Here is a 26,089-nt window from a genome sequence, read left to right on the forward strand (position 1 = left end):
TGGGTTAGCTCCTGGCAAAGGACAAGAACATGAGTGAAAAACTGGTGAAATCTGAATAAAGTCCAAAGTTTAGTTTAGTAGTTTGGTATTGTATGAATGTTAATTTCCTAGTTTTGAGAATTTAACTATGATTATGTTAAGACATGAACATCAGGGAAAGCTAGGTGAAGGATATATGGGAACTCTCTGGACAATTTTTGCAACTCTTCTGTTAATCCAAGATTATTTCAAAACAAAAAATTTCAAAATTTTATATATATATAAAGAAAGTGCTGAGCTGAAACAGAACAAGGCTAAGAGTGCAGAACTTGAGTGCTGCTTCTGTCTTCAAGCCCCTGTGTGATGTAGGCCAAGCCGCACACCCTCTCTGGGCCTCATTGAGAAAATAAAACAGAAGATGGTCTCCAACATAGGACCTCTGACATCCTGTGGTCCCAGAGGCATTGGCTTGGAGTCTACCATGTGACTCCAATGTGTCCTGGGGTCACTGACCATACCTTACCTTTCCTTTCCCATCCCTCTCTACACATCCCTTCAGCATGGGATGAGCCCAGGTGCAGACTAAGGTCCCTAAGCACACCATAGCCCCAGAGAGCAAGGTGGGAAGTGGGCTGGGGGAGAACTCCAGGTAAAGCCACTGCCTTTGAAAGGCAGATCGTCCTGCCCATTCCAACTGGAGGGGAGCTGTGTTCAACAATGACTGGGGGCTGCTGGGTTCCTAGGGGTGCACTCAACCTCCACAAAGAAGATAGGAGTCAGAGTGGAGGAATAAAGGGCAGGGTTGAGAGCTACAGGGTCTGCAGATCCAGCTCTGGACACTATTAGCAACAGCTAATGGTCACTGTTTCCTACATGCCAGGCGCTAAACCCTCTTTACCCACATCACACCACTGAATCCTCGCAACTACCTTTGGGTAGACATCATTATTGCCATTTTACAGGGGTGGAAACTAAGGCCCAGAGAGTTTATGTAGCTTGTCCAAGGTCACAGAGTTTCCAACCCACATGCAATTCCAGGGCTCCCTTTTCACCACTCCATGCCACATGTGCTCCTGTGTGACAGTGACCGTGAATGCTTGGGCAAGTTGTTTCCACTCTCTCACAGGATGGGAAGGGCCTCTAGCCTTTCGTGAGGGTCAAATGAGATGAGTTGCTATTAAAGGGCTTTGGAAGGGTAGAGGCTCGCCCAGAGAATTCTACACTGGAGGCGGCCTAGAGAATGCAGGGAGATCAGGGGAGTACACAAGCTGCCCCATGGGAAAAAACAGGGCAGGATGCAACTTGAGAGGTAAATGGAAGAAGAGAGGCCTCATGGGCTGGGATTCAGAGAGCCTAGGGTGAGCTGATGTTTGCTATTTATTGGGGTGTTTCCCTGGCCACACCCCAAATCTGCCCAATAGCAGGTGATGTGTGAATCTTGATTTCATGATGCTACATGCCCTCTCCAAACCTATTTCCACAGCTGTAAAATGGAATAATAGCCCCAGCCCTGCCCACCTTAGTTGTAGAGATGGGGCCCAAATTAAGATAATGGATTTGCAAATTCTCAGTAAACTCTACATTGCCACATAGCAAGAAGGAATTAAATTTTGGGGATAATTACTATTACATGGGTGCAGGTTTGTTAAAGACGTTTTGCCCTGCTGTGCAGCCATTTAATCCCAATGAAGGGGAAAGGCATGTTAGTAAGGAGTTGGAACTCAACTCTGCAGCAAGTAGAAGGGTAAAAAATGGGTAGGGGATACAGAGCAAGGTTCCTGTGTGGGAACTGGACGTGAGCTGAAGCTGGGAGTGAAAATGGGAAAGCGGGCCAGCCGGTGGCACTGTTAGGCCATGCTGATGTTGGCCAAGGCCCTTCTCTCTGCATTTCAGAGCTTCCAGAGGTACAATGAGGGGGCTGGACTGATCACTGCTATTAATCCCAGGAGCCTAGCACAGTCCCCTGAGGAGCTTTTACAACTTAATACCCTAATTCTGCCAGAAGTCCTTCCAATGGTGAACTGAATTTTGGGAGTCACCCTTTAAAAGAGACCTTGACAAACTAGAAAATGTTTAGGAACTGTATCCGACTGAGCAAAGGACTCAACACCATCTCCTAGGAGCAATGGCTCAGCAATGGCTGATAAAACTTGAGCAGTTCAGCCTAGAGAAGGGCAAGCTTGTGGGGGCCACAGAGCCATAGCCCCTGAGTGTGGTGTCAGGGAATGGGTGCTCTGAGCTGAAGGCAGAATGAGGGCTGAGAAGTGGAAGCTCCAGGGAGACAATGTCGGGCCAAGCTAAGGGAAACCCATCTAACAACTAGAACCTTCCAACAGTGGAACTTGCTGTTTCAGTGTTGGAAATGGCTACAGCAGGAGGTAGGGAACTCACTGTCACTGGAGGTGGGTAAACAGAGGCTGGCTACTGGCAATCGAGGATGCTGTAGAAGGAACGCCTGACCGCATGCATACCTGCTGCTGTACGGCCACCCCTTTCTTGCCCGTGCCTTCCAGCTTTGCGGAGCCAGGCTGCCCAGAAGCACCCTCTTTGTTGCCGCTGCTCATCAACAACTTCTTGAGCTCCATATTCTCCTCCCTGGATTGGAGGCAAACAGAGACATCACCATGCTGGCCCTGGGTGAAGGCGGCTGTGGGGGCTCAGACCCACTACCCACATGAGTTGCTGCTGAGTTCTGGAGAGTGCAACATCCTGAAACCTGCCCTCGGGTAGAACTAAAAAAGGCATCCTGAGGCCATGCTGCTGGCAATCTGTGGGTTCCCTAGAGGTCCCTGGTCCTCGACAGAAGGATTGGTCTATATACAGATAGGATGTCTATATACATGAGATCCTTGGATGCATCCCCACACCGCAGTAAAGAATCCTGGATCATGTTCTAGTGAGTAAGTTAAGCCCTCTCTGGTTATCTTTAAACTCCCCGTGTCTGTCAAGGAGAAAGCCTCATATTGCTGCTGACAGGTCTTGAGCACCTTGCCAGCCAGATCTCCTTGTAAACAAGGAAAGAGCATGCCTCCAGCTCAAAGCCCTCTGTAAGCAGTAGTACTTAGCCAGAGTTTATGAACATGTTTCCATTTTCATTGCACTTAATTATACAATTATCTTCTACTTATTATAAGTAATGCTATTTTCCATTTATGCTAATGAAATTTTCTTTTATAATAGTTTTAAATGAAAACATGTATCAGATTAAAGTAAAATCTTAAGTAAATAATAAGGTAGGTGAGATAGGATATAATAAAAGTGGCAAAGTGGATTCAGGTATGACTGAAATACAGAAAACATTTCTTTAGGTTCTATTTGCCAACTGAGTTTCCATTTAATAACAGAAAGAAATAATAATACAAAAACAGAGAAGTAAAAGTGGCTTCCCCCAAAACTTATACTCTAGCCTTCCAAACCATGGGGCTTTCCTCCAGCATAGGGCTTTCGGATCCATGGACTGAGTCATTGTGACCATAAAGGTATTCCACCACCTCAAAGCCATCCAAAAGTAAATAAATACTATTTATAAACAATTATGGCTCAGGTAATTGTGGCCACACTTAAGAAGCTCATCTTCTCTCTTCCCTGTTGATTCTAAAAAGCAACAGGAGGGGGGAAATTGGAGTGGTGAGTCCTGGCTCTAACAGAGACCTCTCCTGCATGTACCTGACCCAGTAGGTGATTCCTCCCCCAGACCATCCAGGGCTGTGGTACAGCCAGGAATTAGGGTGACTCTAGGGAACAGGGAGCAAGGAGATGCAGGTCCTGGTTGTGAGACCCTGGCCTTCTCTAGGCCTTAGTCTCCCAGTTGCTCAGTGAGAGGTTTGGCCCCTCTGATCTCCAAGGGTCTTTCCAGCTCTGACAGTCAAGACCAGTGTTTCTCCAGGTGTGACCTTGGCCCACCTCTGTCAGCATCACAGAGATCTTTGGTAAAATGCAGATTCACAGGTCTTGTCTCAGACCTGCTGAATCAGAAACTCAGCAGCAGAGGGAGAGGCAAGAGTGCAAACTTGTAACCCCCCACCCCCATCTCAGTGATTCTGATGTGCAAGGGAGCCCTGACAGGTCTCAGGAAGACAGAGCAGGACAGGATGGTCACCAGCAGGGGGCAGCAAAGTCCCGAGCTGTCTTTCAAACAGCCAGGTACTGCCGTTAAGAGGCTAAAGGAGCAAGTTCCCATGGAAGGAATGCTATTTGTACAGCACTTCTTCTGAAGTTCTCAAGGCAATTCACAGAGAAGAAATAGCAAGGGATCCAAGAAGGACCAAGAGGACTGATATCCAAAGCAGGGCTCTGGGCGTAAGACCTCACCTAGGCTCCTGATCCCAGAAACCAGTGCTGTGTCCCACCCCCATCCTCCTTCTGCCCATCGCTACTCTCTCCCTTCTCTGAGGGGCCTGGACTTACCGCAGCATCTCAGCAGCCTGATCTCTCTGTTCCAGGCCCTTGTCCAGCTTGGCCTTCAGGGCCTCATTTTCCTTCCGAAGCTGCTCACACAGGGTCTGCAGGACAGATAGGTAGATGGGGCTAGGGTGAGGGAGGGGGCACATCCCAAATGCAGGTTGACACTGGAGGACAGGTAGGTGAGGGGCTACAGCCACCCCTGGTCCTAACCCCTGGTCCCCTCTGCCTGCCTCCACCCCAACCCCTTTTGAGACAGCTTGTAACCAAGCCATGAGACCCATCCAGGTTCCTCTACACCTTCTCCCCCTTCAGAGCTGGCCTTGAAGACACCTGATCAAGAATTAGCCAATTGGCCATCTGGTCCACCAAGTCAGAGAGAGCCATCTTTCCTCAGGGCCTTTCCACTGCTCTCACTGCTTAGAACATTCTTCCCCACGAGCCTTCTTCTGGTTGGGTCTACTCATCCTTCAAGTCTCAGCTTTAATGTCATTTCCTCAGAGGACTCTTATGACTCTCACACTTCAGCTAAATTATCCACTCAACCATCCTCACAGACCCTACTCTCACCATTCGTGGGACTTGGAACAATTAGAGCTAAATAATGGTTTGTCATTATTTTCTTAATGTCCGTTCCCCTCACCCCCTCCTATACTGTGAGCTCCCAGAGGGCTGAAATGCCCCCTCCCCCTTCTTGCTCAGTGCCAGATCCCTGGCCCCCGGTTCAGGACCTAGGACAGGGTCAGCACTTGACTTTGTGGAAGGAATGTACGGCTGAATGAATGAATGAACAAATGAACAAGCGACTCTTTGCGGGCCTACAAGGTTATCCAATTTGGAGAGTGAGAGGCTTCCAGTGTTGTCAAATGAAAAGCCAGAATCAGGAGATTAAGCCAAGACTTCACCAATTCCTCACTGTGAGGTTTCACTTCTGAGACTCCGTTCCCTCCTTCCCGAAAATGGAGACAACTGTTCCTTCTCTGCCTCCTTTACAGGACCGCCATGAGTCAGTGAGAGTGAAAGTGCCCCATGAATTATCAGTCACTTGATAATATCTGAGGACTTACACTGAAAGCACTGTGAGGTGGAGGGCATGGAAGATATCAGCCAAACTCAGTGCCTTCCGGATCAGTAGAGAAGGGAAGGTGCTGACATCCTAACAGTGATGTTTGGGAACAGTACTAGTTATTCAGTCTTTCTGCAAACACCAAGCACCTAACATGTGCGAGGTAAGTAGCTAGGAGCATTTCCATATCCTGTATCATTGGATCAAATTTCCCAAACCTGAGCAATTTAACTCTATTTTAAAGGCAGGGAGACTGAGGCAAAAGAATTTGCATAAAGTCACACAGCTGTAACGAATCATAATGGATTAAACCTGTGATTAAATCTGTAAAAAACATAAAACAAGTGTCTTATATTGTAGAATATAGGGGAACTAGAGAGAGACAACAACTAGTGAAGGGGGAATGATAATCTAATAAGAACAGAGAAGATATTGAGGGTAATCTTAACGATATGAGAATGCTCAGGAATGACATGGTTTGTTAATTTTCTTGGGGTATGGTAGGAGCATACTGGAAGCAATGTAGTTATTTTAGGATATTTGTTTTTCCTATTCCTTTTTCTTGTTCTGTTTTAAATGTTTTTTCTTTTAATTTTTTGATAAATAAAGTTAAAACAAAAACAAAAACAAAAACAAAAAAACCTGTGATGAAAGAGCAGAGAAGGGAGAGATGGAGAGCCTGGAAGGAGCCCGGAGGGAGACATGGGGAACCCGGAGGAGACAGCCTTTGGGCTGGGGGTGGGGTGGAGACAGTGGTATGCGTTAAGCATTCCATTTGCTCCCTTCCCTTTCCCAGGCTCGGTGTGGTTAGATGCGGTCATGTGACTAGTGCTGGCGGAAGTGACCAGCATCATTTCTGGGCTGGCTTATGCACAATTCTCTAGTCTCTCTTTCCCTGCTGTGGCTAATGTGGATGCCCCAATATTCCAAAGGGAACAATGACTAGAGAGCGGGGCCTCTGTCAACCAGGGTCCCTAAGTAACTGTGTGGAAGAGAAACAAAGCCCTTCCAACACAGAACTTGAGGGAAAACACTTTTTATGGCATCTGGTGAGATTTCAGAGTTCTTTCCACAGCAAAATCTAGTCCTTTCTAAGAGAGGGTAGTCTCAAAAGGAGGCTGAGTGGGGGAGAAAGCCCTGAACTGGAGGGTGAATGGACATGAGGCATCCTACACTGAGAAAACAGAAGGAGCCAGGGCACAGGAGTTGCATCAACGTGCGGAGCTCCTGCCGTTGGTTCCCTCGTGCCTAGCAGAGGGCTGGGTGCCATGCCTGGCCTTGACACATGTTTGCTGGGTGATCAAGAAACAAATCAATGATTGAATGAGGAGGAACAGGATTAATCTCCTTCCACCCACAGGCTGGGTAAATACTCAGGGTGCCAGGCCGTGGGTGAGGCCTCTGGGGAACAGAACATCCTGCTCCTGGTCACTAAGGGAAGGCTGGGGTGAGGCCTCTTGCTGTCCTGCCCTGCCAGTCTAGAAGGCTGTTTCTGCGGAGTCTCTGGTCAATGGAAAGCGGTCTTCATTTATTTTTTTAAAAAATTGTTCATGTATTTATTTGGTTGACTTAGAGATGTCAATTAGATAAGTAAGTGTGGATTAGAGGAGAGGTCTAGCCCAAAGAAATATATTAGAGGAGCGGTCTAGCCCGAAGAAATATACTTCAGCAGCATCAGGATATAAATGGCATTGAAAGCCCTCCTTAAATGATGAGTTGCCATAAAGGTGGTAGAGAGGTTGTCTGCCTATCTTATTCACCATTATATCCACAGCACCTGGGATAAACAAATTGACTCTTTTCTTGGGTATCTAAGATTTTCAGATAGAGGTCTTTAGAGGTCACAAAGATCATCAACACCTTCTGTCCAAGGGCTAACAGAGCTCACCTCTGCGTTTCCTCCTTCATTCATTCATTCATTCATTCACCAAATGTGTACTGATTACCTACTATGTGCCAGACCAGGCAAGGGGAATATGGCATGAAGGAGATAAACAAGGGGCCTGCCCTTTGGTGAAGCTTACATTCTAGCAGGGAATGCAAGGGAAAAAAAAAAATACATAAATCACCCAATAAAAGAAAATTATTATGAACTATGGTAAGAGCTAAGAAGGAACAAATGGGGGCCTGCTGTAAAAAGTAACAGAGGTTGGTAAGACTACCTCTTATGAGGTTCAGCATCTATCCCCATTTCAAAGTTGAAAAAGCAATGTCCAGAAGTGATCTCGCCCCATGCAATGCACCAGGTTCTCCTTCCCCAGGCTCCACTGTGACACATCGAAGGCTCCCTGACATCTTCTCAATGAAGTTCATGGTGCAGCTCCAATCACTTCCCCAGCCTCTCCTCCCCACAGGCCCCTCCCCTCTAGGACTAGAGTCCTCGGGACCCTCTCCCCACATCTCTCCTCACACCACATCCCCAGCCCGGATGCCCTTCCTGCTTCTGTCCAGCCAAGCCCTTCCCAATGTCACAGAAAGTGGCCTCCCCCTCCTCCTACCCATTATGTACTTGAATGTTCCCAGTTACACCAACGAGGCCACAGACCAGTGACTGGCATAGAGAGAGGGTTAAGGAGGGAATAAGGAGGCTTCTTCCAGTTATAGCTCTGTCACTAATAGATGACAGGTGCTCAGATCCTGAGAGGTCCTCTAGGACCTCAGTTTTTCCACCTGTGAAACGGTCACCGATTGTGAGTGGCTCCTCCCCTGCCCAATATGGGTGCTTATCACCATCAAAGCAGAACGGGGACCACGTTTCAAGCACTTGGTATGTCCTAAGCACTGCACTAGGGGCTTCATGTACACTACCTCATTTAATACTCAACAATCCCATGAGGGAGGTATTCCTAGCTCTATATTACTGATAAGGGCAGTGAGAAACAGGTTATGGGACTTGCCAATGTCACACAGAGACAGAGAGTCACAACCGGAACCAAGAACCATATAATTCCAGGACCCAGCCTGGTCTATGAAGTAAATCTGACTTCATTTCCAGAGCACAAGGAAGGATTTTAAAAGGAAATTCAATCAGAGAGGGAGAATAGGATGGTGATTAAGAGCATGAGTTTTGGAATATGACAGTTCTAGGTTCGAATCCCAGCTCCACCATTTACTGGCTGGATAGCCTTGGGCAAACAAACATAATCTCTCAAGGGCTGCTTCCCCACCTGTGCTGCTTCCCCACCTGTGAAGTGGAGATAAAAATGGTTCCTACCTAAGGGGCAGGTGACAATAACATATAAGGAGCAGAATGACCCTTCTCCCCTGCCCTGTACATGGAGAACAAAGGTAGAACAACTGTTCCCCAAACAGGAAATTTGCATTGCCCACCTGTATTTCCCAATTTCCTTCCTCTTCCTCTTTCCTTCCCACAACTTCCTTACCCTGCTTACCACCTTGAGCAAGAAGCCCAACGTCTGCCCATGTCTGCCCGGGAAGTGCCCAGGGGTTCCCCTGGATTCCCAAGAAGAGCTGGAGGGCGGGGAGGAAGGGAAGGAGAAAGCATGCCCATCTATCCCGGCAACCCTCCCCTCACCCAGCCTCACCTGCAGGATGGAGGTGCGCTGCTCATTCTTGTGTACTTTGGAGGCCAGCCGGTTGAACTCCAGGGCCATGCGGCCCAGGTGGGTGAAAAGCTGGCTGTGGTCCGGCTCCTCGGCACACACGCTCAGCGTGGTCTCCAGCCGTTGCAGGTGCAGCATCAGGTTGCTGTCCTCGTGGGGCAGGGGGCCCAGCTCCTGGTTGGGGGAAGGGCACGGGGACCACTCTTTACCCATGCCTGGGTAAACACTGCAAGACCATTCTCCCTCTGCTTCCCCATTCCTTATGACTCAGTTTCCCTCTGGCCCCAGCTCAGCCCAGGGAAATTCTCCAGTTACGCAGGTTCTCCATCTGGGCTGACTCACTGGGCAGGACCCAGGCCTCCCAGGCCTCTGGCTGGCTGAACAACGGAGGGAGCTGCCTTCTTTCCACACTTGAGGGTACAAATCACTTGTCCACTGGGCCTGAGTCCTCATCTATTAAGTGGATACACACCCCTTCCCTCCCTCTGCCTTGCAAGGTTCTTATGAGAATGAATTAACTGATGAAAGCAGCAAGTCCAGAAAAGGAGATGTCATTATATATATAGCACTATTTCTTTAGCTCAAAGGCTCAGAACCAGGAGGTCATGCAGAGACCCAAACTTTCAGCTTTTATGTCTACATGTGTGTGTATGGGGAATGATCCAAGCATTTACCAGAGGACCCAAAACTCACAAGTTAACAATCACAGCTCTAGCTATTTCAAAGGATCCCAGGCTAGTAAAATACATAAATAAAGAAATGAGGCATAGTGTGGGCAAAAAGAATCCAATCTTTCTACTATGCCTAGAACACTTCCACCAAAAAATCACCTTTGTTATGCCAACATGGAGCCCATGGGCCCACAGGGGCACCTTACTGCGGACTGTATCAAGCCCAGCTCCCCAGTCTGGCATCTGAGGCCCTGATCCCCACCTCAAGTGGCCATCCAGTCAGACTCACCCCACCCCACCCCCTCGCCCCTCACTGGGTCCACAGGCACCAAGCCCTGGGCCTCTCCAGGCTCCATTCAAACAATGTCCCCTCTGCCCCTGCAAACCCTATGCATCCTTCCAGGCCTTGCTCACATTTCACCTCCTCCAGGAGGCCTTACCTAAACAGTTATGGGGATCCCAGGATGTCAGAGTTACAGGGAGCCTTATGGTTCAGATTGGGAAACCAAGGTATGGGGAGAAGGAATTTGCCTGAGGTCACCTAGGGAGTTGGTGGCAGGGTTAGGATTTGCAATCCTGCGCTCTGCCACACCAACCTCTTGCTTCTCTGAATTCTGCAGCTGTGGAAATGCTATAACAACTTGCATTTAGTTAATGCCTATTTAATACTGTCAGTATCTTCTTGTTCTAATAGGAAATAATGCTACTTTTTCCATTCTGCATTCATTCCCCCACTACCTCTTTCACACAGGATCTGATGTGGCAAATGCTGCTCTGTGTAAGGCTCAGGAACTGCTTCATCCATTTGATTTCTCCCACTAGCCTACAAGCTCCCGACAGTTAGGGAGGCTGTGTTCTCTGCTCATAAATTAGGTATACCACAGGGCTAAGTAGGAACTTATTAACTAGATAAAGTTACTGATCCAAGGACACAGAGTGAAACACCTTCCAGCCTTCTAAGCTGGCTTCTTGGAGTCCTGAGACAGAACAGGACAAGCAGACAAAGTTCCCAGGAGACGAAACCCAGAAAACCTCTCTAATCTCCAGGACTACCTGGTGAGGCACTGAGCCTCCATCTCTGAGGCATGCTAGCATAAGCCAGACAACTGTTCGATGGGATCACCGCACTGGGGGTTCACAGATACGTAAAGCCATCAGTGGCAGCCCCACATTTTCTGCATGATTTTTCTGTAAATCTACAACTTTTCTAATAATGATGATGATGATGAAGCAATCTGAATAAAAGAGCAATACCTGCCATCCAAATCCTTGTGGGATGAGGCAGTGGGTGTCCAAGATGTCAGAAAAGGGCTTGACCATTTACAGCTTTCATAACAACAACAAAATCTCTATGTGGGAGGGTAGGAAAGGGAGAAGGAGGTAGGATTTTAAGACTTTTGAAAGTTCTCCAAGGCCTTTTGCAGTGGTTCTCCCGTAAGTCTGCCTTCTTAGGAGAGAGCTGAAGGAAGCAGTACTTGAGACAAAGCCAGCGAGTGTGGTAAGACACCCCAGAGCCAGAAGACTGTGTGTGTGTGTGTGTGTGTGTGTGTGTGTGTGTGTGTGTAAGGTTTAACCTCCTACCCGCATGACCTGGAGGGGAGCCTATGGGGGAAGCAAGAGCCTGCAGAAAAGAGTAAATCGGCTGCCTGAAGTCGCCCTGGACCTTTCTGACCCTTCTGACACCACTAGGCCAGGAACCCACAGGCCCAAAGGGGTGAGTAATAGTGGGTGTGGGGGAGTCTGGCACTCGGCAGAAGCTGATGGGGCCTGCCAAATACCCAGCTTTCACAATGGTCGGTACCAGTGTGGCCCAAGTCGGGGAAGTCACCAGCCCAGTGATTTGCATATGTGAGCGAGAAGCACGCCCTGCTCCAGCCCCTCATTTATCCCCAAGTGACCCCAGGGGCCCCCAGGGATCTGAGTGGATCCTGTGTCTCTCACACAGAGCAGGTGACTGAAACAGAGAAGAAACAGGCAGGACCTGCCCAGGGGACCTGCCCATCCACTCACCATTGTGTTCTTGGTTGTGCCGCTACTCCCAGGTAGAGAAATCTGCTCCTCAGTGGGGACTACTTCAAACTCAGAGGAGGAGCCCTGGGCAGAAAGGGAGTTAGATGTGCCTGAGAGAGTAATACCTCAGCCTCTCCACTGGGTCCCTGTCCCTTAGAGCAGGCAGGGGGCAGGGAATGGAAGGACACTTAGAAAGTCTCTTCTCAGATCCAATCCATCCTTGAAGCCCGCTCTATGCAAAGGGGAGCTGGCCAAGGCTGAGCTCATGAGAAGTCACACACCATTTCATGGGAGATCACAAAGCAGGATTCCCAAGTCTGTCCATAATTCGCTGTGTGATCCGAAGTCACTTCCCCTCTCTGGCCCATTTTCTTATCTGTACAACAGGGACGTTGGACTAGCTTATCCCCTATCACTTAAGGTTTCTTTTTTTTTTTTAAGGTCTCGTACTTTCAAAGTATTTTCATGTGGCAAAGCAACCCATGGAATGGATCAGAAGGTTCTGTCCCCTTTGGATAGACGAGGCAGCTGAGTTTATGTGCTAATGAATATGAGTTAACGCAAAAGCAGAGACTGCAAATACAGCATTCTTGCTGCTGCACCAGAGCAGGTGTCTCTGACTGCTTGCCCAGATATCACAGACAGCAGTTTTTACAGCAGTGCCAAGCATGGTCTTGTGCTGGCCTTGCCAACTCCAAGGCCCAGAGACCCCAGAAGAATCAGATCTGAAAAAATGCCCAGACTTCTTGACCAAAAGGGGGATGCAAAATGAAATAAAGTTTCAGTGGCTGAGAGATTCCAAATGGAGTCTAGAGGTCACTCTGGTGGGTATTCTTATGCACTATATACATAACACTTTTTAGGTTTTAATGTATTGGAATAGCTAGAAGTAAATACCTGAAACTATCAAACTGCAACCCAGTAGCCTTAACCTTTGAAGACAATTGTATAACAATGTAGCTTACAAGAGGTGACAGTGTGATTGTGAAAGCCTTGTGGATCACACTCCCTTTATCCAGTGTATGAGTGGATGAGTAGAAAAACGGCGACAAAAAACTAGATGAAAAATAGGGTGGGAGGGGGTGTGTGTGATTTAGGTGTACTTCTTTACTTTTATTTTTTATTCTCATTTTCACTTTTTCTGGTATAAGGAAAATGTTCAAAAAATAGATTGGGGTGACGAATGCACAACTGTATGATGGTACTGTGAACAACTGATTGTACACTTTGGATGATTGTATGGTATGTGAAAATATCTCAATAAAACTGAATAATAAAAAAAAAAAAGGCCCAGAGATGCTTCAACAGATTTGGAGAGGCTTTTTCAGGATTCACCCAAATGCAGGGTGCCCAAGGAATGCCAGATTTTTTCACTTCTCTTTGCCATTCCAAGTAGAATTCACTGACTGCACAACTAATTGGTAGGCCAATGGTCCATCTGAACCAGCAGCTGGCTCTGGGATTCCTATTACACCTAGTCTATAAAGCCCATTTCCGCCTTCCCTGCTCCTCAGAAGAGGCAGGATGGATAGAAGGAACTCTGTGCTCAGCCTCTGGCTGAGCCTCAGGGTCGCCAAGATCCAACCCTGCCCTGCACCCTGGAAAGTCTCCCTTTCACCCAGTCATCTGCATGATCTCAGGAAATGCCCTTCCCTCTCTTGACCGCATCTGTAGAATGAAGATACTAAACTATACGATCCCTTGGGTCCCTTCCAACCTTGAGATACCAAGCAGAACTTCTCAAGCCAAATCTGTAGAAGATAGTTTCGGAGCCCTCTCTGAGAATACGAGTTCCATGTCACATCCATTTTCCTAGCACTGTGCCTAGTCAATACATACTTAACATAATGTAACTTAATAAATGGGAGGAATTCCTTCCATACACCAGGGTCTTCCTGGTAAGCGTTAGCTCTGACGTCTATTTGAAAATGGAAACTGAGGCCCCAGAGAGCTTGACACTGACTTGCTAAACATCAGCCAGCAAGACAGAACCCTTTTTCTTCGTGTTTTTGTATCTGCCCCAGGAGCTTGAAGTTCAAGCAACCTGCAACCATGACTCCAAATGCAACTTACACTGGATGGAGGTTTTTGGACTGACTCTGGCTTGTTGCTGGGGCGTGCAGGGTCAGCAGGAGGTGCTGGGATATTTGCGTCCTTTCCTGGAGAATTGAGAGAGCATGACTGAGCAGAATGCTAACGGGAGAAGGCTACTGTCCCCTAAAGGACAGTCCTAGCTAGAAGTATCCCCAGAGTTCCCCACATGAGTCAGGGAAAATGTGAGGTGGTCCCAACAGGGCCAGAGAGCCTGAAAGGATGACCAGCCCTGGGATGATGAGGACAGACTTGGATGGAGACACAATCTTTCCTGGACTTGCTGGGAAGATCCCAAAGGGCCTTAGACATGCCTCAACGATAAGGAAGATGACTTATAACTAATTAATTAATAACTAATTATCTCAACCAATTCTCCTGACAGCTCTATACCCCATTTTAAAGGTTTGGAAACTGAGGCTTGGGGAGATCACCAACCTGCCCATAGTACCCAACTGGCAACTGCAAAACCAGGACTCAGATTTGGGTCTCCCTCCCCAACCTGTTGGCGCTCTTGCTGAAGGGAGCCCCTGAGGGTATCTCCTTGTCTCATTATTGGGGAGGGCCTGGCACCAAATGGGGACTCAGGAAACATTGCTGAATAGACAGGTGGAGGCTGGAAATGCCCATGGACCGCATCCCAGCAGACTCCAAGATCATCGTCAGCCTCCATTTGTCCATTTAGCCAATGTGCCCACCAGCCAAATGGAAGGCTGTCACGTGGCCTGGGCTGAGACTGCAAGGTCTGGAGCAGGAGGCTCCTGAGCCCCAAAAGCAGGATCTCTTTCTCCCTAGCCCCAAACCTTGCCCTGGACTTGCAGACATGCCAGAATAAGTGCATGGTGACCACACACATGACTTTAACCCTTAGTCACATTCATTTGTATTTGGAATACTCTGCAGCTGGATAACAGGCAGGCTCAGATTCTTCCCAGGGCCTCAACTTTTCCAGAGGTAAAATGGAAGGAACGGGGCTAGACCAGAGAGCTTTCAACTTATATGTCAACTCTCAATGACTGAAAGTAGCTGCCTGGAGTGCTCTGCCTGGCACATCACAGTTGCTCATTAAATACTGGTTAGATAAATAAGCTGATAAAGATACAGAGACCACATCTTTGGCACAGTGGATTGTTGTGACCCATCACTTATTCCTGCCAGGGCCTCAGGTGTAGTGGTCACTGGCCATTTCTGGACAAGATTAGTTTGAAGTCCCTTCCAAATCTGACTTTCTCATGGATGCTGTAGCCAAAAACATGAATGGGAGTGTGGTCTATGGATTAAGGGCAAATGAGGGAGATAGGGATTACAGAATAAGAAGGGGATCCAGTGTTAAGGGGTGTGGGAAAAGGCAGAGGATAACCCAGGCTGCCCTTCTACCTGTGAGCTCCGGCAGCTGGTCAAAGGAGGCCAAGGAGGGAGATGGTGGCTGGAGCGGCTCACTGTCCTTCACCAGCTCCTCTGCCTTCTGCCGCAGCCTGGATGCTTCCATCTGGGACTCCTCCAAAAGCTCCCCTGGGGAGACAAGGGAAAAGAGGAGCAAAAAGGATTTACTTGGATCCCTTGGCTGTTCCCTAACCCCCACCCCCACCCCCATGTCTACTTCTGCTCAGCCTTACAGCTTCCAGGCCCTGGACTTCACACCCCCCACTGCTTTGCGGGCTAAGTGGGGCAAACACCATTCTGACCCATCACCAGAAGTAAGCTAGAGTAAGAAAGAAGGCCCAGTGTTAGGGAAAATAGGATTGGTGGGGAGTTTAGGGAAACTCTTGGCCCCTGGCACCCTCTTTCTGCCCTAATCCCTCTCCACACCCAGCCAAGGAACTCTACACAAGTTCAGGGGTTCTATCGGGCCTACTACCATGGCACCCAGGGGTTACCCACAGCCTAAGCCCCGAGTCAGAGGCTTGTAGGGTGGGGACCCTAGATAATGCCAACCACCTGGGGAGAAGTTCCTTCAATCTCTTTAGGCCTCCATTTTCCTCCTCCAACAAGTGGAGAGGGGAAACTCCACCCCTCCCTCCCCAATCTGCTATCCCAAGCAAGGTTCTGCCAGGTAAGGAGAAAGCATTTTGAAAATTAGGGAACGAGCCTTGACTCAAAGCCTGAGACTAGAGAAGGTGGCAGCAAGGCAAAGGAAGAGTTTTAGCAGTTTGGAGGAAGGAGAGACCCCTTCTACAAAGAGAAATCAGTGAAGGTCCTGCATGGAGGAGGACATGGCATCTGAACTTGATACTGGTGGATGGGATACAGTCATGTGGAGGGAGGTGAGGTTGTTCTAGGCAGTGGGGGCAGCTTGAGCAAAGCCAGAAGAAATTAAGGGACCTAATGCCACCTTGCTGCAAGCCAAGCTCTGCTCACTGCTTTCCTAACTCCACCACCTGAGGATCTGTGCCTGGGTTCCCCGGAGATACCAGCTCTCCCCATTTCTCAGGTCTCTGGAAGATGAGGACATTCTGATGCTAAATCCACAAACCGGACCCCCACCCCACACCTCCCCCTCAGTCCCTCAAGGCACCCTGAGTCCTGTCATCATGGTTCTAGGGTGCTTGAAAATCAGGGTTGGGAAGACTGTTACCATGCTACAGAATGTGCATTAAGATGCAGCCAACGCTGGGCCAGAAGGGACAGAGGGGTGACTCAGACAGAGGCATCTGCACCACGGGCTGTGGGGGAGGGGAGGCTCGCAGGGAGGGTGCAGGGTCTGCTTTACCTAACATCTTTATCCCTTGCATTTTTTCCTTCAGCCGGGAATTCTCCTCCACTAGGCGCTCAAAAGCTGCTGAAGCCTCTGCGGGAGGCGGACTGCCCCCAGGGTCGTAGATCCGGTATGGTCCTCTCCCTTCCATGGGGGTCGCTCAGCCCCTGCCGTGGTGCCCGCCTGGCTGCAAGGATAACAGCAGTATATCAGGTGGCTGACCAGGCCACTGGGGCATCCTCTCTGGGCAAACCCTATCAATGTCCCAGAACACAGTCCCCACAACCCAGAATGGAACACAGCACTCCAGGGCTGGTCTGACCGCAGGACAGCAGAGGACAGTCACCTCCTTTGATCTGGACACTCTATTAATGCAATCTAAGAGGGCATCAGCTTTTTTTGATGATGAACCAGCACTGCACTGCTGGTTCACTGGGAACAGCAATCAACCATGGGGTATAATGTGGGGTATAAGAAAGAGCTCTGGGCTTGGAGTCAAAAAACCTGAACTCAGGGGTCCAGGAGAACAGACACCCGCCCCATTTGGCTCATTACGGCATCCCCAGCACCCAGCACAGTACTGACTACGAAGTCAATGTCCAAAAAAGCTTTAGCCAATTAGTGAATGGCCTCGCCATTAACTCACTGTGGGGTCTGGGGCAGTCCCTTCCCCTCTCTAAGGACTCAGTCTCCCCATTTGCAAAATCAAAAGTGAAGCGTTTGCCCCCCAAGGGAGGAGCAAGCCAATCCAGTGGCGTGGGAAGAAAAGAGAAGTGCCATTTATATTGATGCTATCTTCTATAAAAGAAAAGAAAAGCAAAAGAAAACCTTGTCTAATATCTAATATACAAACTGAACCGTCACCCTCCTCCCTCAGTCTCATATCGTGTATGGTCTGTCCCTTCCAGCTCTAACAAGCGGATGAACTTTCCATCAGACCACTGCCTGCCACTGCCTACAGATAATATTCATCTATTAAATTTCATTTGCCTTATCCCATTTGAAACCACCCTGCAGAGTGATTTCAGAATCCTACTTCCTCTATGATCCAATAGAGAAACTCTCCTTCCTTTCATTCACCCATTAATTTATTCATTCAACAATTATTTACTGAATATCTATTCTGCTGGGTACTAGTCTAGGTACATAGGAGTTACAGCAAACAAATCAAACAAAAATCCCTCACGGAGCTGACATTTTAGTGGGGAAGGCAGATGGTAGAAAAATAGAGATAGACATAGAGATATAGAGATAAGAGAGACAAAGAGGCAGAGAGAGAGAGAGAGGAAAGAAAGACCGTTTTTTGAGTAGTGAAAAAGACTATGGAGAAAAATGAAGCACAGAAGGAGGAGGAAGGGACTTAGAGGTTACTGTCAGGAAAGGCCTTGCTGAGAGTATTTTAACGAACACTTCAAGGAGGTGAAGGGGTTGGTCATGCAGATATTCTGGGGAATAATAATCCAGGCAGAAAGAATAGTAAGTGCAAAGGCCCTGTGACTGAAAAGAATGAGCCAGTCTCCTGTCCTACGAACAGTTTCACCAACAAGAAAGAGCTTCAAAGGCTTCCACGGGGAGGCAGGGGTGGGGGGGTGGGAGGGCGCAAAAGGACCTGGGGGCTCAAAACCTCTCTCCCATGATCACCACCCCCAGGGCAAAAACTGTTACAGTCAGGGATCCTCAAAGGACCTTTTAAACCCACACAATGCTTGCTGTGGAAAGGACTGATAGTAACAGCCACCATTCACTAATCATCTATTTGCCAGGTATACCGCATTAAACGCTTCCAATACATTTTCTTAGTAAAGCTGAGTAACAACCTAAGCTTAGTCAGAACCCTAAGATTCATACCAATATCCTCATTTTCTGGAGGATGAAACTGAGGCTCAATGAGATTAACTCAGCCATAACTACGTAACCAGTAAGCAAGAGTCAAGATTCAAACCCAGCTCTACTCCCTAAGCAGCTGAGTCTTTACGCCCCCGTTATACTCACACAGCCAAGACAGAGCTCCCCCAGAAAGACTCAGGCCAAGGTGGGGAAGAGAGAGTGAGTTCAAATTTGTAGGGTTAACACCTGGCAACAGGTAGCCTCTGGGCTCCTTCCCCTGCCCTGAAGCACAAGAAATAACAAGGATTTTTGCTAAAAGGGTCCCCATTACAATGGAATGACATGGGCCAGAAGAAAAACAAAGTTCTGGTGAGTGGGGCCCTCCCCCCACAGACTAGCAAACACAAGGGGAACACACACTGCGGGAGGCACCCACGCCTTGCTGGGCCCCATGGGACCAGAGGACAGCTGCCCACACGCCCAGTGCAGAAGTCACAGCTCAGCTTCAGGGTGACTTGTTTTTAACTTGAAAGGTCAATGTCATGCAGCAGAGCAATAAAGCACTGATGTGTTCACTGAATTGAAAGAGACAGTGCAGGTAAAGCACTTTGTACAATGTCTGGCATACAGGAAGGGGCTCAAGAATGGTGGTAGACTTGGTGGGTTCCTTCCTCTGCTTCCCCTTTCTCTTCATGTACTCTTCCATCAAAGCACTTCCCACCAGTACAGAATAGATCTGACTGGGGTGAGCAGTTGCCCGTTGGACTGGGAACTTCTTGAGGGCAGGAGCATGCTTTATTCATCTGTATTCCTGCCACCAGCACAGGTCTGGCACCGGGAAGGTGAGCCATCCTCGAGCAGATTTCAGCAATCAGGAGATGGCCAGGAGAGGCTCTGGCCAGCTTTAGTGATCCAGTGGCGGCAGGCATTCTGGTTCCTGTTCTCTACTCCATGCTCCCTCTAAATGGAGATCATCATGAACATTACCTGATGACCTGTGCCATTTTTTCACTTCATGCCTGGCTTGCCCACTAGTTTTCAAGGTGCATGAGAGCAGGGACTGAGTCCATCTTGTTTATCAGAGTATCCTCAGAGAGTGGTCCATAGCAGAGCCTCAACAAACCTCTAATTCAGACCAGAAAGACTCAAAGGAACAGAGGAGCCCTCAGCTCTGCCCGTCTCCCCAGAGGCCAGTTCAAACTTCCTGGAGAACACAGCTGGCCGGGACCCATCGACCAGAAGCGCTCTGGACAACCATTTACTCCTAGAATCAGCTGGCACAGCCATGCTGTCTCAGAGATGTTCAGATGCAAGGCCAAGCCACTGAGCAGGACGCAGGATACAGCAGCAGAAACCTCCATCTCTGCTTCCTCCAAACTGTGTGACACTCAGTTCATCTCAACACTGGGGAGCTAACAGGAAGGAGGTTCATGGAAGCAGAAAAAGGAGGCAGACAGGGCTATTCTCCCCCGACCCCAGCCTCAGTGGACAGGGCTGGGGTGGGGGGGAGCAGACTGTCAGACAGTTGGCAGAGGCAACCCAGCAGAACAGCCTACTGTGAGAAAACCCAGAGAGGAATGGGAGGTGCCACCCAAGGGAGGGTCTGGACTCCTGCAGGAAAGAAACACAAAGAGAGAAATGGGGAATTTCCACGTCCCATTGACCTCATACCCAGACAGTCAGTGGTGATTCCAGGATGACTGATGGACAGACAGGAACTCTGCAATCAGAGTGGTTTTTTTAACCTCTCCAGAAGAGCAGAATCATTCCCAAGATGACAGAGCTGAAAGAGAATCTCCCAGGACAACGAGGCCAATTCCACGTTCTTGGGCAGGGGAGATACTTGCCCAGAGACACACAGAAGTAGAATCCAGGTCTCCTGCCTCCCAGGCTGCCAGCATATTTCACCTACATGACACTGCACGAGAGTTACTGACAAACCTGCCCGCTCTTTCCGACTCTGCATGGAAAGGAGAAGACGAGGCACCGATATGAACCCCTCAAACAGCGAAGTGCATGGAATTCAGAGCCCAGGAGTCCTTGGGTGTTAGCTCATCTGACTCTCCCTCAAGGCACGTGCAGGGCAAGTAGTCAGGCCAAGATCACACACAAAGTCAGGATGGAGCTGGGACCAGAAGTCTCCTGCTCTCTCTCCCCACACCCTCCCTTTTTGTTCCTGCTCTGCGATCCCACTGCAAAACAGACGGACTTCACTCCATCTCCTTGCAGGGTCTGCCTCCACACTCCACATCCACCTGGGTTGGCTCCAGAAGCTACAAAGCAGCACATGACCCCTCAGCTGTGGGATACAAACCACCCCACCCACCTTGACCAAAACAGAAATAGCAGGTGGTGAAGAGGCAGCAGCCTTGGATGTTTTTCCAAATCGAGATCTTGGCTAACAACTTGGCAGGTGAAATCACTGCCCTCCCCCAAACATGGGATCAGACACCCAGGGGAGTAAATCTCCCTGGCAACGTGGCATATGACTCCCGGGGAGGAATCTAGACCGAGCATTGTGGGATGGAGAACATCTTCTTATCAAAAGGGGGATGTGGAAGGAAATGAAATAAGTTTCAGTGGCTGAGAGATTCCAAAAGGAGCCGAGAGGTCACTCTGGCGGGCACTCTTACGCACAATATAGACAACCCTTTTTAGGTTCTAATGAATTGGAATAGCTAGCAGTAAATACCTGAAACTATCAAACTACAACCCAGAACCCTTGACCCTTGACGACCATTGTATAAAAATGTAGCTTATGAGGGGTGACAATGTGATTGGGAAAGCCATATGGACCACACTCCCCTTTGTCTAGTGTATGGATGGATAAGTAGAAAAATGGGGGTAAAAAAAAAAAAAAGGCACCCAGTGTTCTTTTTTACTTTCATTGTTCTTTTTCACTTTAATTTTTATTCTTATTATTTTTGTGTGTGTGGCAATGAAAATGTTCAAAAAATAAGTTTTTTGATGAACGTACAACTATATAATGGTACTGTGAACAACTGAATATACGCTTTGTATGACTGCATGGTATGTGAATATATCTCAATAAAATTTAATTAAAAAAAAATCTTGGCTGAGTTGGGGGGGAGCCTCCCACAGCCCCGACTCTGATAAGGTACAGGGGCTGCCCACCGGAACCAAAAAGGCCAGGTTTGGGGGCAGAAAGGGGCCCAGCCAGATGGCACGTCAGACGGCGACCACAGAGCATGCAGATGGAAGTGATGTTGTTGAATCTGAAGGAGCCGCCAGCCCCCAGAGAGGATGCAGCGGCAGTGGCATGACTGGAGAGCAGCTAAGTGGGTGTGAGGTGGGGGCAGAAGAGTGGCCAAATCACGGCCTCTGAGGAGATTCAGAATTAGATTTATTCCAGCTTTCACACTGAAATGCTTCAATCGGTCTGAGACTGCTGCTATTAGCCACGTGCTGGGGCTTGAGGTGGGTGGGTGGGGGCACCCAAGTCCCTTAAATGAAATTAATATGCACAGCCACTAATATGTAAAACACTTAGTAGTTTCCCAAGCATTTTTCCATCTAGTTGTCACAACAGCCCTGGGAAGAAGGCAGGGCTGATTGTCTGTTTGATAGATGAGGAAACTGAGGTGCAGCTTGGGAAACTAACCAGTCCAATTGAATGCTGCTGGTCCCTGGCTGCGTCTTTGGGCGAAGTGAAGTTCTCCCTGCCCCAGAGGGAAAAGCAGGGCAGATCCCTGGTGTTGGGTGTCAGGAGGCCACGGTAGCAGCTGCAGAGGCAGAGAGGCTGCAGGGATGCTGGTGGTGGAGTGGTGGAGGCATGAAGGGAAAGGGTCTCCAAGAAAGAGAGCACAGACAGAAGGTCAGAGGGGCCCATCCCAGTGTCTACTCTGCTGCCCACTGTCTGTGTGTGGCCATGAGCAAGCCCTGTCCCATCTTTGCACCCCAGTGTCCTCATGTGTACACAGAGGAGCTTGGACTAGATAGAAATTGGGTGATGTCTAAAAGCTGGCCTAAGGTTTGAGGGAGACCTGAGACTTGGGGGCTAGCAGCAAGTCAAGGAGAGAGAGAGAGGGGACCCAGTGCACGGGAGATGGCCTTGGAGTCAGAAAGACAGGATCCAAACAGTGTGGGGACTAGGGTGAGCAAGTGAGATGCGAAGGGTGCAAGCACCCCCTAAAAGGTTGTGCCCTGGGCTCCCCTTGCACTTGCCTTGCCCTATCCCAGCCCAGTACACCCCCTGCAGGTTGTGTGACACTAGGCAGTCATATTTTCTGAGCCTCAGTTGCCTCATCTATAAAATAAGAATTATAATAGAACCTACCTGATAATGTTGGTGTAAGATTAGAGAAATTAAATGAAATGTGTATTGTTGGGAGTTCTTACTTTCTACTTCCTTACTGTTCGATTTATTTAACAAGAGACACCTATTGGTTTTATACTACAATGACTAAGATAATAATAATGTGCATATGGAACCTAACTCAGTACTTGGCACATAGTAGATGCTTAATAAAAAACTGATTTAGCTCACAACTATACCCAGCTGATTTAAGGGCAAAGGCCTCTCCTGGACATATTCCCTCTTTTAATGGAGTATTTTGGATTTCTCTGCTGGATTGTTAGGTTAGGTTGTGGCTTCTATTTAATTTCTACAAATAACCATTTGGCTATTGGCCCCAGTTTAAAAAGGTCACTGAGTACAACACCCAGAACTAATGAAGATTTAGCTACAGGAAGCCCATGAACCCCATGAACCGAGATAGCCCCCTCACGAAACCATGGGAATTCCCTCTGCCTCATTTTCCTCAATTATTAATGGGAATATCCTGTAATTCTACCCAGGGATGACAGGAAGCGAGATGTCATGAAAGCACCTTGCAAACTAAAGCGAAAGCCTGTCCACATTTGAGGTGTATTACAATGATCTCCAGTCCTCCCCTCCCATTTTAAGGTCGGGGAAGCTGTCACTCCAGGTCCATCTGTCAATGACCAGACTGTCACTGTCCTCTCGATCAGTGACACACATCAGTGAGGTCACGACACCTGCTTTAGACAAGGATGTCGAGGACTCGGTCTGTACAATCAATTCATCATGAAGAGGCTGCAGGTATAAGGTTTAGCACAAAGAACCAGGGCTCAGAAATCATGGGTTCTAGCCTAGCTCTGGCCCACAAGGTATACTAGGGCAAACATCTTCCCCTCACTGTGCCTCAGTTTCCTATAATGAGAGAGTTGCAACAATAACAAAATAACACAGAAGGGAGGATGGAGTAGACGATTGTTAAGGTCCCTTCTAGTTCTAACACTCTAGGATTGGCAATTTACCATCACCCCATTTCATAACCTTCTGACCTTATAAAAGCTACTCTTCCCAGCTGCAATCCACCCCAATACCAGGTGGAATTCCCTGACCCCTCAGTCCTCCTACCAGAACCACCGATGAACAGTGGACAAGAGAAGTCGATGTCCATGGCCCTTTGTCCATCCTCCCTCCTCCCTGACACACACCCTTAAACACAGTGCTCGCCTCCCCTGTGTCAACTCCCCCACAGATAGAGCCCCCCTGCCTCCACTCAGTCCCCAAGACCCAGGCTACATACCACCCACCCAGCAACTGGGTCAGAAATCAACCTGGGGACAGCAGGTAGACCAGACTATCTGCTGGCTAAAACTGCTGCAAAAGAGGACCAGGGAGCATCTAGCTTAAGGCAAGAGGGGCTGACAGCTGTTAAGTGCTAGTGTATGCCAGGCACTGGGCTGAACTGCTATGCAGGTTACCACATTTTCTTCTCATCACACTGAGGTAAAAATGATTGATCTCCTCTTTCCAAAGAGAAAACCACCACTCTGGGCTAGATAACATTATCCTATTTTTCAAATGAGGAAACAGACCCAGAGAAGTTAAGTCTCTTGCCTAAGGACACACAACTGGTCAGTGGCAGAACAAATAATCCAGTGTAGACATGTAGACTCCAACACCAGTGCTTTTCGCAGAGTCTGCGGGCCAGGCCAGCAGTTTGGCTATTTGGAATCTGCCCCCAGGTTCCCAGTCCCACCTTTGTATGTCTCTGACTTTGTACCATATGGCGTTCCAGTATGCCCCAGATCACCTGCAATCACTGGGGCTTAAAATCCCAGGCTGGAAGGAAGTTCAGGGACTCCCCAGTGAGCACTTCTGTAATGCTTACAAAGGGAGATTTAAAAAAAATCCAAGTGACTTGAATTTGGTCAGAACCATAGGGAGGTGTGATGGTTAGGTTCACGTGTCAACGTGGTCAGGTGATGGTACCCAGGTTTCTGGTCAAGCAAGCACTGGCCTAACCGTTACTACAAGGACATTTGTGGCTGGTTAATAAACCAGAAGGAGGACCGTGAACAGCTGGTGAGAATCTCCTTACTATGTGCCTGCTTCATGTGAACAGTTGAGGCTACAGGGATTTAAGAAAAATAAGGAGGGAAAGTCCAGGGGCAAATTTTCTAGTTAAGGAATTTGGCAGATGAAGAGTTGGCAACTGTAGAGAATGGTTTCAGCCTGGAACCTGCCAGAAAGGATCTGACTTCAGGAAGGTCAAGGCTGGCCTTAAGGGGACAAAGGCAGGAACAGAAATAACTGCCCTCAGCTGTGAAAAAGTGCAAAGCAGCCACCTCCACACCATGCCCCTGTGCTCCTCACACCCAGCATTATCCCTGCTTCTCTGACAAAGAAGCTGAGTCCAGAAAGGGGCAGAGCTTGGCCCGAGACCACACAGTTCCCAGTGGAAAAAGTGGAACTCAAATCTGGTTGTCATATCACTGGTCCCATCCCCATACTCCCTACCACCACCAACTCCCAAAGAAGGGCTGACAAGTAGCCCAAGCAGTCCCCTACCCACTTTCCTTTGCCCCATGCACGTATGCTCTCAGCTCCTGGGATCCAGAGATAGGAATACTCCATGCTTAAGAGCCTGGCTTCTCTCCCAGCAGCTAGGACCTTACTTAACCCAGGAGAAGCAGTCTCAACCATCAGCTGGGGGGCGAAGGGCACTCAGGCCCAATCTTAGGACAAAAGGGACCAAGGGACTAGACTGCCATGCTGCCTTCCACGCTCCCCAACACGCTCTGGGCTGGTTTATCCAATGCAGGCTTTATGGAACCTTGTAACTAATCCCTCCAAGGGGGAAGATGTCAAATTTTGAAAATTCTTCTTACACCAAATATGGTGGAAAAGGCATTAACAGATTTAAATTCTGGCTCTGTTGCCTCATTGGGTCTCACTTTCCTTGTTTCTCTCCATGGAAATGTTGTGAGGACCAACTAGGGGCCGTAGAATTAGCTGTAAACCTTAAAATGCTCCCCAAACAGCTGAAAGGATGGATGGCTACTAAAGAGCTAGGAAGGGAATGGCTACAACAGGGGGTCAGACAACTCATAAAAGCCGAAGATGCCTTGTTTACAACAGCAAAACTCTGGAAATGACCTAAATGAGGAGGAAAATGAATAAATACATTGTGGCAATTTCCTATCAGAGAATATCTTATACAGCAACAAAAAATGAACGTACCAGAATTAGAGGTGGAAACATGGATGACTCTCACAAATAAAATATTAAGCAAAATAAACAAATTGTAGACGAACAAAGACAATATGATAGCATTTAAATAACATGTAAAAAACATACAAAACAATACTAGTTGTTGTTTAGGGATGCACACATTTACAATAAAACTATAAAGAAATCAATAGAATAATAAGTGCTACATTCAGAACACCACTTCTGGAGGGGAGGGGAGGGGGTGATCAGAGAGGAATTACAAGTGTACTGAAAATGTGT

At 48.3% G+C, this 26,089-nt stretch overlaps 1 protein-coding gene across 5 annotated transcripts in view; it reads right to left on the reverse strand.

The window, feature by feature from the left end:
* Window positions 1-26,089, reverse strand: part of TNIP1 (TNFAIP3 interacting protein 1) — a 58,572-nt gene that overhangs the window by 15,635 nt on the left and 16,848 nt on the right. For 3 of the 5 annotated variants that reach the window (XM_037801204.1, XM_037801203.1, XM_037801202.1), the window contains 7 exons: window positions 16,492-16,663; window positions 15,159-15,293; window positions 13,764-13,849; window positions 11,691-11,774; window positions 8,992-9,183; window positions 4,387-4,481; window positions 2,451-2,574 (listed from right to left, as the gene is read on the reverse strand). In XM_037801204.1, coding sequence (XP_037657132.1) covers window positions 2,451-2,574; window positions 4,387-4,481; window positions 8,992-9,183; window positions 11,691-11,774; window positions 13,764-13,849; window positions 15,159-15,293; window positions 16,492-16,627 — 852 coding nt within the window. In that variant the 5' untranslated portion in view covers window positions 16,628-16,663. The remainder of the gene's footprint in view (window positions 1-2,450; window positions 2,575-4,386; window positions 4,482-8,991; window positions 9,184-11,690; window positions 11,775-13,763; window positions 13,850-15,158; window positions 15,294-16,491; window positions 16,664-26,089) is intronic. The other 2 variants (XM_037801206.1, XM_037801205.1) reach the window with 2 other exon arrangements.

This window comes from Choloepus didactylus, chromosome 13, assembly GCF_015220235.1.
Source record: "Choloepus didactylus isolate mChoDid1 chromosome 13, mChoDid1.pri, whole genome shotgun sequence".
Taxonomy (NCBI): domain Eukaryota; kingdom Metazoa; phylum Chordata; class Mammalia; order Pilosa; family Megalonychidae; genus Choloepus; species Choloepus didactylus.